The 14,523-nt window shown below is 33.9% G+C and overlaps 1 protein-coding gene across 1 annotated transcript; it reads right to left on the minus strand.

The window, feature by feature from the left end:
* Window positions 1-9,513: 9,513 nt before the first annotated feature.
* LOC134280994 (uncharacterized) lies at window positions 9,514-14,221 on the minus strand. Its single transcript, XM_062763448.1, has 3 exons — window positions 14,011-14,221; window positions 12,645-12,815; window positions 9,514-12,398 (listed from the first exon to the last, which is right to left on the minus strand). Exons 1-3 carry the CDS (start codon window positions 14,168-14,170, stop codon window positions 12,292-12,294), a joined length of 438 nt encoding a protein of 145 aa, XP_062619432.1. The 5' UTR covers window positions 14,171-14,221; the 3' UTR covers window positions 9,514-12,291.
* Between the last annotated feature and the right edge of the window lie 302 nt (window positions 14,222-14,523).

Raw genomic sequence — 14,523 nt, forward strand, 5'->3', positions numbered from 1 at the left:
ATTTTTTGAACTTTGTTTCCGCCGGGTGCATAGTGTTTCACAAACACATCTTGTTTACCTTTACTTTCCTTTGACCTTTACTTAACTTTTCTTAAAATTAGTGTTTAGCTTTATTTTAGAGAAACCATAATGATTCAAGTTGTGTAATGAAACTTCACATGATGATACATACTGATATAAGCAATTAAAGCTTTACAATGCTTCACTCTTTTTTACCTTGACATTTCCTGTGATCTTGACCTCACTGTCTTAGACTAGATCAGTTTTGAATAAACAGTTCAAGATATATTAATCAAACTTCATATGCTAATACATACTGATGAGAGCTATTATTACATTAACTTATTTTGATCTTGAATTTTCTTTTGACCTTGACCTCACTTTTTAAAATATGTGTTTATCTAAGTTTCAAATAAACCATTAATTATATTTTTATCAAAATTCATTTGATAATAGTAAATTCACACTGATGTAAGCTTTTCAGCTAGAACAACATTTTGACCACAACCTTTCCTTTGACTTCTCTTTTCTTAAAACAAAGTGTTAAGCTCACTTTTATTAAATCATTAAAGATATTTTATTATTTTTATCAAACATAATAAGCTAATATGTATTAGTGAGAGCTATTCAGCTGCATCAAAAACTTCATCTTGCACATTCCTGTGACCTTGACCTCCCTCCTCTTTAATATGTATTTTGCTTAGTTTTTAAGAAATAATTTAAGACATTTTTATGTTTAACATGCACTTATACATAATTTGATGAGAATTTATTATCTATATTCAATTTATTTATATTTTAGTTTCAATTCTGAAAAAAAAACTGTTTAAGATATTTTCATCAAACTTTATACACAAATACAAATTTTAGTTTTTAGTTTTTAGCTCACCAGAGCTGAAGGCTCAAGTGAGCTTTTCTGATCATATTTTGTCCGGCGTCCGTCTGTCTGTCTAGCTGTCTGTAAACTTTTCACATTTTCGACTTCTTCTCAAGAACCACTGGGCCATTTCAACCAAACTTGCCACAAAGCATCCTTGGGTGAAGGGGATTCAAGTTTTTTCAAATGAAGGGCCATGCCCTCATTCAAGGGGAGATAATTGGGAATTAATGAAAATTTAGTGGCATGTTTTAAAAATCTTCTTCTCAAGAACCACTATGCCAGGAAAGATGAAACTTATGGGTTAACATCCTCAGGTAGTGAATATTCAAATGTGTTCAAATCATGACCCCCGGGGGTAGGGCAGGGCCAAAATGGCCGACTAAAGTTTTATATAGAAATACATGTATATTGGAAAATTCTTTAAAAATCTTCTTCTCAAGAACCACTGTGCCAGGAAAGATGAAACTTATGGAGTAACATCCTCAGATAGTGTAGATTCAACTTTGTTCAAATCATGACCCCCGGGGGTAGGGCAGGGCCAAAATGGCTGATCAAAGTTTTACATAGAAATATATAGGAAAATTCTTTAAAAATCTTCTTCTCAAGAATGACAAAGCCATAATTCATCAAATTTATATGGAAGCATCCTCAGGTAGTGAAGATTCAAGTTTGTTCAAATCATGACCCTGGGGGTAGGGCGGGGCCAAAAAGGCCGACCAAAGTTTTACATAGAAATTTATGGGAAAATTCTTTAAAAATCTTCTTCTCAAGAATGACAAATCCATAATTCATCATATTTATATGGAAGCATCTTCAGGTAGTGTAGATTCAAAAATTTGTACAAATCATGACCCCAGGGGGTAGGGCGGGGCCAAAATGGCCGACCAAAGTTTTACATAGAAATATATGGAAAATTCTTTGAAGAAAAGCAAATCCATGATTGATCATGGGATTACTTTTGGATTTTAACTTTTCAATTATAAACCAATTTCTACTTTTTCTTAGCTTCAGTACTCAGGTGAGCGATGTGGCCCATGGGCCTCTTGTTTAATGTACCATTAGTAATACACATCTGGCGGGACATTCATGTCCTATAGACATATTTCTAGTTTTTCAAATCATCACCTCAGGCTAGGGTCAGGCCACAATTAGGGATCAAAGTTTTATTTAGGAATAAAAGGAAACACATCTTTAAAGTTCTTCTTTTCAGGAACACCAAGAGCATGATTAATATGGAAATATTCTCAAGAGGTGTAGATTCAAGTTTGTACAAATCATGACCACCAGGGTTAGTGAGGTGCCATATTATTCCAGCCCCTTTTTGCCATCCATATGAAAATTCAAATTTTGAAACCATTTTACACATACACAAAACAAACCAATCATTTTCTAAATGATCATGGTTTAAAGCTATTGCAGCATAAGATATTAGGGAAGTTCTTGAAAGCAGGGTGATTAAACATGTCAAATATATGTAAAAAAAAAATATATAAGAATTCTACCTCGATTTGATCCCCATCCCCCCCACCCCCGGGCAAAATGAAAATTCCGAAACCTTACTGCACATCTACATGACACCACCAACCATCTCTCAAAAGATGATTAGGCTGCTGAGTAAAATGTAGAAGGAGTTCAGGGAAGAAGGGGCTTTTTGTATAAAAAAACGTCATTTTTCGACCCCCATTTGATCCCCCGGGGCAAAATCAAAATTCCGAAACCTTACTGCACATCTACATGAAACCACCAACCATCTCTCAAAAGATGATTAGGCTGCTGAGTAAAATATAGAAGGAGTTCAGAGAAGAAGGGGCTTTTTGTATAAAAACGTCATTTTTCGACCCCCATTTGATCCCCTGGGGCAAAATCAAAATTCCGAAACCTTACTGCACATCTACATGACACCACCAACCATCTCTCAAAAGATGATTAGGCTGCTGAGTAAAATGTAGAAGGAGTTCAGGGAAGAAGGGGCTTTTTGTATAAAAAACATCATTTTTCGACCCCCATTTGATCCCCTGGGGCAAAATCAAAATTCCGAAACCTTACTGCACATCTACATGACACCACCAACCATCTCTCAAAAGATGATTAGGCTGCTGAGTAAAATGTAGAAGGAGTTCAGGGAAGAAGGGGCTTTTTGTATAAAAAACGTCATTTTTCGACCCCCATTTGATCCCCCGGGGCAAAATCAAAATTCCGAAACCTTACTGCACATCTACATGACACCACCAACCATCTCTCAAAAGATGATTAGGCTGCTGAGTAAAATGTAGAAGGAGTTCAGGGAAGAAGGGGCTTTTTGTATAAAAAACGTCATTTTTCGACCCCCATTTGATCCCCCGGGGCAAAATCAAAATTCCGAAACCTTACTGCACATCTACATGACACCACCAACCATCTCTCAAAAGATGATTAGGCTGCTGAGTAAAATGTAGAAGGAGTTCAGGGAAGAAGGGGCTTTTTGTATAAAAAACGTCATTTTTCGACCCCCATTTGATCCCCCGGGGCAAAATCAAAATTCCGAAACCTTACTGCACATCTACATGACACCCCCAACCATCTCCCAAAGGATGATTAAGCTACTGTGAAAAATGTAGGAGGAGTTCAGGGAAGAAGGGGCTTTTTGTATAAAAAACGTCATTTTTCGACCCCCATTTGATCCCCCGGGGCAAAATCAAAATTCCGAAACCTTACTGCACATCTACATGACACCCCCAACCATCTCCCAAAGGATGATTAAGCTACTGTGAAAAATGTAGGAGGAGTTCAGGGAAGAAAAGTGTGACAGACGGACGGACGGACGGACGGACGGACGGACGGACGGACATGAGTAACAACAATATACCCGAACTTTCTTTCGAAAGTGCGGGTATAATTATAGAAAGAATGGCAGTATCCATGTTTTGCCACTGGAAAGCTGAAATACGTACATGTATGTGTCCGATCAAAAAGTAAAATAGGAGGTGCACAATTGCACTATGTAACAAAGTTTCTGTACAGTGAAAGTATCATTAAATTTCAGTCAGTGGTATAAGAGGAACTGAAGAGTAAAGATGGGTATCCCAAAGCGTAACAGACGGACCGACGACGTACGGACAGACATCCTGATCACTATATATCCTCCGACTTTTCAAGCGGGATTATTATCAATCGGGGGTATGAAAAGTCATTGCAAAACAACATTGACTGCATATATTTTTTAAAGAAGAATACATGATTGTATGGATTATGTATCTAAGGATGGACACTAAATATGTATGTACCATTCGTTCACCTACATAAATATTTAATCGCCTCTTTCTTTTTATCCCCCCCCCCTCCGCTTGAAAAGTGGGATGATATATATATATAGTGATCGGGATGTCCGTCCGTCTGTTACGCTCTGGGATACCCATCTCTCATCCGCACTCCTCTTTTACTACTGAATGATGCCGGTATTTAATGAGACTTTCGCAGAATCTTTGTAAAATAAAAATGGCATTGTGCACCTCCTATTTTACTGTTTGATCCGACACATATTTTTGGTTCCCCAGAGTAAAACATGGACACTGCCATTCTTTTTATAATATACTGAAGGGTACCCATCTCTTATTTGCAACTCCTCCTATACCACTGAATAAAATTAAATGATACTTTCAAAGATTCTTTATTAAATAATGCCATTGTGACCTCCTATTTTACCTCCTGATCAGACACTTATTTCGGGTCTCCCAGAGCAAAACATGAACTTTGCCTTTATAACCATCTGGGAGGTGGGAGGTATCATTTAGTGAGTTGCTCACAGTACCTCTAGTTTTAATGACAATTGCTTGAGAGTAACAATGTGAGTGGGTCTGTTTTAATATAACCCATGTATGTTATATGCGACGGAATCTCATATGATATCTTTTAAAGTTAAACCTTAACATGGGTTATATGCAACAAAATCTCGTAAAATTAACCGTTAAATATTTATGTCCAAGAGAAGGTCTCTTTTTCTCGTCAACAACATCTGCATTTTTACTGGACCCTGGATCAAGGTCATTTGAAGAAACTTCCGTTTTGCCATAGCTTAAAATTGTTTCTATTTATAATTATCACAAAACGATAATTCACAAATGCATCATTTACAAATTCAAATATTTTTACATATTTTTTTTTATAAGAAATAATACAAAGAAAGGCGTTTGTGCATTTCTAAGGATAAAAATCTGTAGAAGCATTACAAAAACAGGTACATGTACACTGTATACAGGAGACAATTTTCCAAAACTAAAAAAAAGTGTCCTTTGCAAAATTTTAGAATTTCTGCAATTCAAATTTGTATATTATTACAATGCAAAAATTGCCACACATAAAAACAATATTCTGACTTTTTTTTAGAGGACATAAGTAATACACTTGATAATTCTTTATCTGAGTTACATCCCTTTGACTATTATACGTGTATAGAATAAAGGATACATGAATCTTCTCCTGCCGCTAAACACAGGTATAGGTTGTTGGTTTTTCTTCCTACAAGTTTGTTGATAATAAAGGGCACGACATCTGACTGAATGATTGGTGATTCTCGGATTTTTCTGGACACAATTCGTTTTATACAGTCAGCAAATTACCAGATTTGGTACAAAAACTAACCATACATTCATGCACTGAAATTAAGGTTTGTAAGGTTTCAATCCAAGATATTTTTGACAATTTTCTTTCGAACATTGTGTTCCATTGCCGTATGCTTTTAAAAAATTGCAAACAAAAAACTATGATGTATTAAAAACAAGTACTTCCTTCCATAGCAACCTCACTGGACAAACACATTTTTCACACCAGGACCGGTAAAAAATCAAGTTAACTTGTACATCTTCAAACGTTGTCTACGAATGTTTACTTTGCAGATTAATTTATACATGTATTTAAGGAAGCAATGGATCACTCAACAAGAGAATGCCAGAACATAGGTTTGATATTGTTCAGTCTTGTGTTCCACCACACTAGTATTTCATGTTGAAGTCTACATCCTGCATTTCCTTCAGATATTCACAAACTGCATGTTGCGTCCAAACTTTTTCAATTATACACAAATCCTTCAGTGTATAGATGTTGAAAATTTAAAACAAAATACTCTCTTAAGTGTTCTTGCTCTTGTTCTTTCAACAGTCGCGCTGGACTAACAAAAATAGATCGAAATGTAGAGCTTTAGGGCATCATCGTAAAAGAGAGGCCTATCTTTCAACTGGCGACAGAACTTCATTTCCATTATTCCAAATTTTGAGCAAATTATGAAAAGGAAGATCTGAACACTTTGTCATAAGAATGCTGTGAGTGTTTTACGAAATTTAAAGACAAATTGCGAATTTTTGATGTCACAGACAACTACTTCTCCAATAAATATAGAAATGGTCTTTTCGCATCTTGTTATTGGTCATCAGCAAAAGTACTCCGTTAAAACCACTTTGATTGTACACACAATTTGAGTACTCTGAAGTTGATATTAAAAGGTTGCTGGAGTTTCTCCTTAACATTACTTATGTAGTCTTAGAATACCAGGTTTTCCAACAAACTGTTGAAAATCATATGGACACTAATCGTGCTCCTTTATTAGCTGACCTGTTTCATTTAAGGAATAACTGTCTAATTTTTAGATTTCATGTTGTGATAAATCGAGTGGCTTGCGTGATAATTTGCATAAAACGCCGAAGGCGTTTATGCATAAAATTATCACGCAAGCCAATCGATTGATCATCGTCATAAAATCGAAAAATCTGACAGTTGTTCCTTATATTGACATGCTCTTGGTTGGACGCTAATCCACGTGCTACAAGCCCCGCTTCTATGTCAATCGCTTCACGTCCCGCCCTCACGTGATTTTTTTTATACCTAACAAAAAATAATATAGTTAACTATATATAGTTTACTACAAATAACTATAGTAAATCAAAGTGTCAAAGTTTTTGATAAAGTTTTTCAAAGTGTCAAAGTTTTCGATAAAAAAAGTTTTTCAAAGTGTCAAAGTTTTCGATAAAGTTTTTCAAAGTGTCAAAGTTTTCGATAAAGTTTTTCAAAGTGTCAAAGTTTTTGATAAAGTTTTTCAAAGTGTCAAAGTTTTCGATAAAGTTTTTCAAAGTGTCAAAGTTTTCGATAAAGTTTTTCAAAGTGTCAAAGTTTTTGATAAAGTTTTTCAAAGTGTCAAAGTTTTCGATAAAGTTTTTCAAAGTGTCAAAGTTTTTGATAAAGTTTTTCAAAGTGTCAAAGTTTTCGATAAAGTTTTTCAAAGTGTCAAAGTTTTCGATAAAGTTTTTGAAAGTGTCAAAGTTTTCGATAAAGTTTTTCAAAGTGTCAAAGTTTTCGATAACATTTTTCAAAGTGTCAAAGTTTTCTATTATAAACTTTTTCAAAACTTGATCCATAGGCCTTTAGAGTCCATTTTTCGACAAACATACTTGGGTGCAAAATTTTTCCTACATCTCGGGTATGAATTACAGGAACTTGTTTCGGTTTTGAAATGCATGATAATAACGAACAGTATTCAAGCTCAAAAGAGCAGAAAACAATACAAAATAGAAGCGTATCAAACTAGGACCTCCAAAACATGAGAAGTAGCACCAGGTGCCATGGAGAAGTGAGCATCCCCTGCTGACCAGTCACACCCGCCATGTGCTCCTTGTCATGATCGGGAAATATCAGGAAAATCCTTCGACAATTTAGTGTTTATATAATGACTTAACAATAAGTATGAAAAACGTCAGTCAGCAATTATTGACCTAATGATAAATTATATTTGATGACAAGGTCATTGTATCGACCATACGACTTACGAAATGATGACTTTTATACGAGACAGCTGATATTCTTCTTTTAGCAACTTGTTTGTCAAAAATTAACCTCGTTTTAATATTCGTTCATAAGTAGAGCATGTTCTTGCGTATCGAATCAACTGAGAGATATTAAAGTCATCTCGTTTGTCATAAAGCTTGGTTATTTGATTACCATTAACGTCTTTCTCAAGTAGAATATCTAAATATAAACAGATGTACCAGACACTTTGGTATCTTTTATTTCAAGCTCACTGGGATATATTGTATCGACATAAGAATGGAAATAACTATTGTTAATTAACGATACGTCGTCGATATATCTAACTGTCGAGTTGAAGGACAAAGCAAGTGTTTTTTCTTTTCTTTTCACGTGTAAGATTGTGGCCAAATTCTGTTTATATAAAGACAAAAATAGGTCTGCTAATAACGGGTTGCAATTAGAACCAATGGGAATTCTAAAAGATTGTTGGAAGGTGTGGTCTCCAAAAACCACGTATAGATATTAGGGCTGGGTATTGAAAGAAATTTTTCGATACGATACATATTGCAATACAGAGGTGCGATATGCGATACATATTGCCGATACAGACAAATGAGAAAACACTACTTTTTGCATGTTTTTTTTTTAAAAGAGGTGATAGTATTTTTTGATTACAGCATAAATTTACAAAAATAAAACATTTAAATCATTTAAATCCTTGTTTTTTTTATGCTTTGAATGGACAAATGTATGAAAGATTAATGTTATTTGCCCATATTTTTCTTCAGAAAAATCAAGGCATCGATCCACTTAGTCAGGATTCAGACAAGCCCTTGTGCATGTAAATATGTTGCCTATGGTGCTAAATACTCGGACTCGTTCTGAAGCCACAAACGACATTCACATTGACCCGTTTGTCTGTGTTGATACTTCACTTGACGTCGTATTCGTGGAAGTAATGGCAGATAAAATATTTTACCAAATTGCTTTGAGTTAAAATAAACTATGACTTAAAAAATTCTGATTGATATCTTATTATGGGATTACATTCCATGACTTTTTTTCGACGCGCCATTTTACCAACCGGAATTGCCTCCAAGTTTCACAGTAGCAAACAGGTCAATGTTGCGATGCCGTCTGAGATGGGTAATAATATATATCGTTGTTCCAACAGAACTTGCGACTTCTTGTTGACAAATATAATTACATTTTGCCTTTTTGCTGCTAACTTTTACGTAGCGATCCTTCACTTTATCGATATATACTCAAGCATTTTTTATATCAACTTCAGAGTACTTGTGTATACATTCAGAATGATTTTTAACAAAATAATTTCGCAAATGACCAATGGCAAGGTAATTTAATAAATGTATGCGAGTTCCATTTTTATTGAAAAAGCAGCTGTCAATGATATCAAAAAGCCTGGACTAATACTGTAATTTATCGTGGGGAATGGTTGTGTATATAGTTGAAAAGTCATAATTTTAAATGCTAATTTTTGTACAATTAATAAATTTCAACCTACAGTATAATAATAAAACAAGGTATCTAACTCCACGGCAACAATTGTAGTAAACAGTTCGCCCATGCATTTCCTGTTATAGTGTTAATGGGAGAGTTTCTGAGGAGGATCAAATCCGTGTAATTCGGATACCTTGTGTTATTATTATTGTACGGGTTAAAATTTTATTATCGAAACAAGTGTCTGTGATATGAACAGTTTTATTCAAGCAATCTGATGATCTATTTTCTGTCCCATTCTTGACATTATTTGGGGTAACGTTTATGCTGTCAATGCCTAAAGCATCATTTTCTGGAAAATATTAATTAAGGGAATTAATGTCCGAAATATAACAAATTGCTACTTTAGCGAGCATGTTTTATTTTGATATACAAAACATACACATGTACATCAAACGTCAGCAAATATAGCAAAGTACATACATTCAAGCAAATACCCACACATTGTACGGCAAAAAGATATCGAATCTGGAATATGTACAAATATTGAAATTGAAAAACACAATAGATAAAAGATAAAACTTTAACTGGATAATTTCTATAAAAATCTAATTATAATTAGCACTATTGCTCTTTGTTGAATACAATACAACTTTTGTTTTCAATGATTTAAATGCATAAAAGTGCTCTCATTGTTTAAAGAAAGCTTACATTCATATAAAATATCTTTCGGGATGCAAATGAAAATGTATTTAAAATGTCGGACAGTATAAAAGAAATATCTCTAGAATACCTGTATATAAGTATACCTGTATATAAGTATACCTGTATATAAAAGTTTGATAAAATTGCTATTTAATTTTTTACTTATACGAATAAAAAATACTTTGCTAAATTACTTGGATTACCAGTTACCGGTATTATGATCCAGTTCTCTCTGTATTATTCTTCCGATATAAAAAAAAATTGTCTTATTTATTAATCACGATTATGACTGCTATATTATTTGAGCAAACTATACATAAAACATAAGTCTAAACAGAATCTCAACGGAAAAAATACACGGTTTAAAACAAAAAAAGAAGAAGAAAATCTCTCTCCAATATTTAAAAAATATACACATTGCATACCCAGAAAAAACATACAAAATGCTCAGTTTGATTACGTTATAATGAACACATGAAAAATAAATCAAGATACATGCATGTATGCAAATCATTCTAACTACCTTGCAGATAATTTGTGAAGGAAAAACAATTTCCTATTCCAAGGCGAAAGATTGCTTTATTGCTAAGAGATTCATATTAATGTATACTAGCTTTAGTATTTTAGACATGTTCTATTCTGTAAGAAACACAAAGATCCGACCTTTTGACTAAAGTCTTTGGGCTTGATTAAGCATACGCAATTCAAACTCTCCCTTAATAAACTTGTATAATCTCTTCTTTTCGAGACTTTTCGACAAGGTTAGAAAAACAACGAGAATGTCTCAATCGGCAATCTTCGACTGATACGCACCCTACTTCTTTTCATTTAGGTTTTGGTTACAACGTTCTGTTAATATAATTTTTCAAAGCAGAAACTTGTTAAATGTTCGTCGCTTCAGACAGTAGTTCACAATTCAAAGGGAAAATATTGGGAGGACTCACAAAATCGTATTAATAAAATGATTAAATATCTTTCCTGTGCGATTGCGAATTTATATAATAAAGTCACCGGATGTTGAAATTTAATAAAAAATGAAATTTCTTTCTTTTAGTTTTTCAATAAATACAGTTGATTGTCCCCTCTGAAGTATATTCTAAGTGATGTTGTATTGATCTAGACTAGCTCTTCAGATGAGAGGCCGTCCTACATTTTAATTACAGTTTGTGAAAAAGGTTGTGTCATAGATGCCTTCGTAAAACATTCGGGGCTGTTTTTCCGCTTGTTGAATAGCCCGAGACGTTTCGATTATACTCGAGTAAAGAATGATTACATATGATCAGATATGTGATGAATGTGCAGTTAAACTCAATTCTTAAATTGTAGAAATGGAAGGGGAATAGGGCTACTGAAGAAAAACTCCCAGAGATCTACAAAATACGAGCACCGTACTTTGAGAAATGGAATGGCGAGAATTTGTTGATTAAAAAGCTAAAATATAAATTAATTGTAAAACACTTCATAACAAAAGCACACCTTACCAAACACAACAGTTTATACGTGTACATAGAGGCTGCCATAAAAAATACATGATAAAGAGGGGGGAAAGAAACTCTTTTTTTATGATCTTAAGGTCATACGCAATGTAGTTAGAACTTCATTGGATTCTTCCCTGGAGTTGAAGAGTTCCATTAAATGAAGGACCTGTGTGCAGTATTTTTATTGTCTATATGTGGATTTGTACAACTCTTCTAAAACAATTTTTGATGAAAAAAAATCTGTAATTTATGTTTTGTAATTTTTGTACATTTTTCTTTGAATAATGCAAATTTTTTCACAATTTGATACCTTTTCAAAACCCCTGGTAACGCATGCTGATTTTCTGTCTAGAAACATGTAATGGTATCATAAGTTTAAATTTAGAATATCTTGAAAAATTATCAGTAGGTAAGGTACCTTGCGTATGTCCTTAAATCTACAGACAGGGCCCAAATGGCATTTTTTCTTAAAATAATTTTAATTGCAATTCTTTTAACAAATTGCGTTTATGTAACATTTTGGTGCATTCGTGCAGTATAAAGGTAATATGAACTAAGTACGTACCAATGTGGTGTATCAAAATGGATTTTAATCGTAATCTGACAAACTTCATTTTCATAAAATGTTTGACTGTAATGAGAGTTATCTCCCGTTGCCCATGTAAAGTTCAATTAAACATCAGGGAAGACTTTCATTTTTAAACAAGAAACCTATCGCACAACAAGACGCAGAGGTAGTTCTGATGGAAGTCGTGTTCAATAGAAAAAACGGAGCTTTATTCAGGCTCAATTGCTTACATGCTGAGAGGCGCCACGATCGCCCTGCTCATTATAGCACATGTACTATGATGTATATATTTGGAATGACAGCTAGGAGTCTTGGATCTCATTGACAACTGAGTAAAATACATTTTAATTTCCTGAACCTTTCCTCTAGCATGGTGAATTGTGTCATGATTGAAATAATTAATTTGATAAACACTACATTCTCAATATTCAAACTAACAGAGAGACTAAAATGGTTGTTAAGGCTACTATTGATGTCAAGGAGTTTGCTAATCTACCGGCTCCGTTTCCACCATCTTTCACCTGAGGCTTGACAGCTGAAAAAAGGAAAGAATACGATTTATAAAAAAAAATGTGGTCAAAACTGTTTATCAAATGATAATCTTGATTTACATGTACTTGATTACTTTTTGAAATGGAATCGACTACATGTACATATTTTTTACCATTAATTAATGATGGAACAACATTCTTTAACATAAGACTGTCAAACTCACGATGAATTTCAGTTGATTTATCTGACATTTTTAATTAAGTATAAATAGTGTCATTAGGCCACTCACAGTAAAGGACTCCCTTCTCCGTCGTTGGTTTGGGTGTTACTGGTGAAGTTTCCGGTTCCGGACTCGGCGTGGTAGGGGCCTCTGTGACTTTTGTTGTAGGCTCGTTATACCGGATGCATTCATTTCCGAAAAAAGGACAAACTTCGTCAAAATAATCAGGCACTGGTTGACCTGAAAAAATAAATTCGAACAAAGGGATAATGAATGACTTATGAGAAGTAGATATTAACCTTAGTACGCACGGGTAGAAGAGAATTAAATGAATCAGTTGGGGAAGTAAAAATAGAATCATGGGAGTGGGGTATTCAAGAGGTAAAATGACCATAGTTTGTACCCAAATAAATGAATAAATGATGCTGCAATATTTTCAATAATGGTGCCGTTTAAAGGCGATATTAAATAAAAATTTTCTACCAAAGGAATCTACAAGGAATTTTTATCATTGTTCAATCCATTGCACCTTGAATTTTACATTGAAGTCTATGAGCAGAGCACAGGCACCTGACGTTATTTAGGACCATTTCCAGTTTAGTTTGGACTTTCAGTAAGGAGTGGCATTCTCGATGTTTCCTACCGGTAATTAGCTTCTGAAATTTACATAGCTTTGAGCTTTGCTTCACTGTTGAAATATACATAGGATAGAAATTCGGCCGAATGTCAACTGGTGTAGTAAATAGCCAATTAAAAGTTCTCTCACGGCACAGAGGTGGGGCATAAGTCGTCTCATCGTTGTCAACAACAATTTAAAGTTCCTGATGTTATTAATTTCTTAACCAGTGAGAATCTACTAGTATTCGCCATTACGTTGCGCCGAGAATGCCATCCTCACTGAAAGTGCGAGCTAACCTGAGTACTGTAATATTTTTCTTTTAAGAAAAAAATATAGGGCCTACCCCCTACATTATTAGGTAGGGGGTATAATTTCAAAGACAAAAATAATTTCTTCTTTTCATAAAAGGCAGATAACTCTTGCAAAATGACCAGTTTGTTGAATGTTGGAAGATTTGTGAATATGGATAATTTCACTTTCATCGTTATCCAGACATACATATTCAACTAGTTTAAATGATTCAAATGTTCAATATCGCTAAATTACATGTATACATTGAAAACCTAAACGTGTTAAAACAAAAAAAAAATACAGTAAAAGTCAATTACTAATGCGAAAGGATTTGTTGTTTTCTTTTGTTTTTCAATTTACATAGGAAGTTGTAAAACAGAATATAATCATACAGACACACCCTGATATATTAGTTGGAAAAGCATCTGAAAATATTATTTATTATAGTCATGTTGATATTTTTACACCAGTCATGCATGGCTCCCGTAGTATGATCTCAAATTACAAACAAAATTGTACAATCACCTTCTGCTAGCCTTGGACTCTCCTCTCCACAGATAGTAAGTTCGTCCAAATAAGAGATGGGATCATTCAAATACATATTTACGAGGTCGCCATTTTGTTTTTTCTCTAAATATATAATAGTATATTCATCCACTGGATTAAAGCTCGTGTTGTGACACATCCCTGAAGAGTCTTCAAATGTACCTAAAAAGTCAAAAAAATTAAAAATTAGTGAAATTCTTATTAAATGTATTAACATTATTAACATTAATTCTAAAACTGAAAGAAGAGTTGTGTTTTTGAAAGAAATGGGACGTTTATTTTTAGTAACCAAATAACCATTACCATGATTACGACACCGTTTGTAGAAACCCAAAAAAAAAAAAACGATGAGATTGTGTATCTATATGTAATCTATATGTGTATCAGGTGTTTTTGAAACTGTAGAGGACAAATTTTGAAAGAATGTCAACGTAATTCCTCTAACTAGTTACCATGGCAACACGTTTGTCGAATTTTATACTAACCAACAAA

This window comes from Saccostrea cucullata, unplaced genomic scaffold (genome assembly GCF_032062105.1).
Source record: "Saccostrea cucullata isolate Sc308-1 unplaced genomic scaffold, CSIRO_AGI_Scuc_v1 ctg5590, whole genome shotgun sequence".
In the NCBI taxonomy this organism is placed as follows: domain Eukaryota; kingdom Metazoa; phylum Mollusca; class Bivalvia; order Ostreida; family Ostreidae; genus Saccostrea; species Saccostrea cuccullata.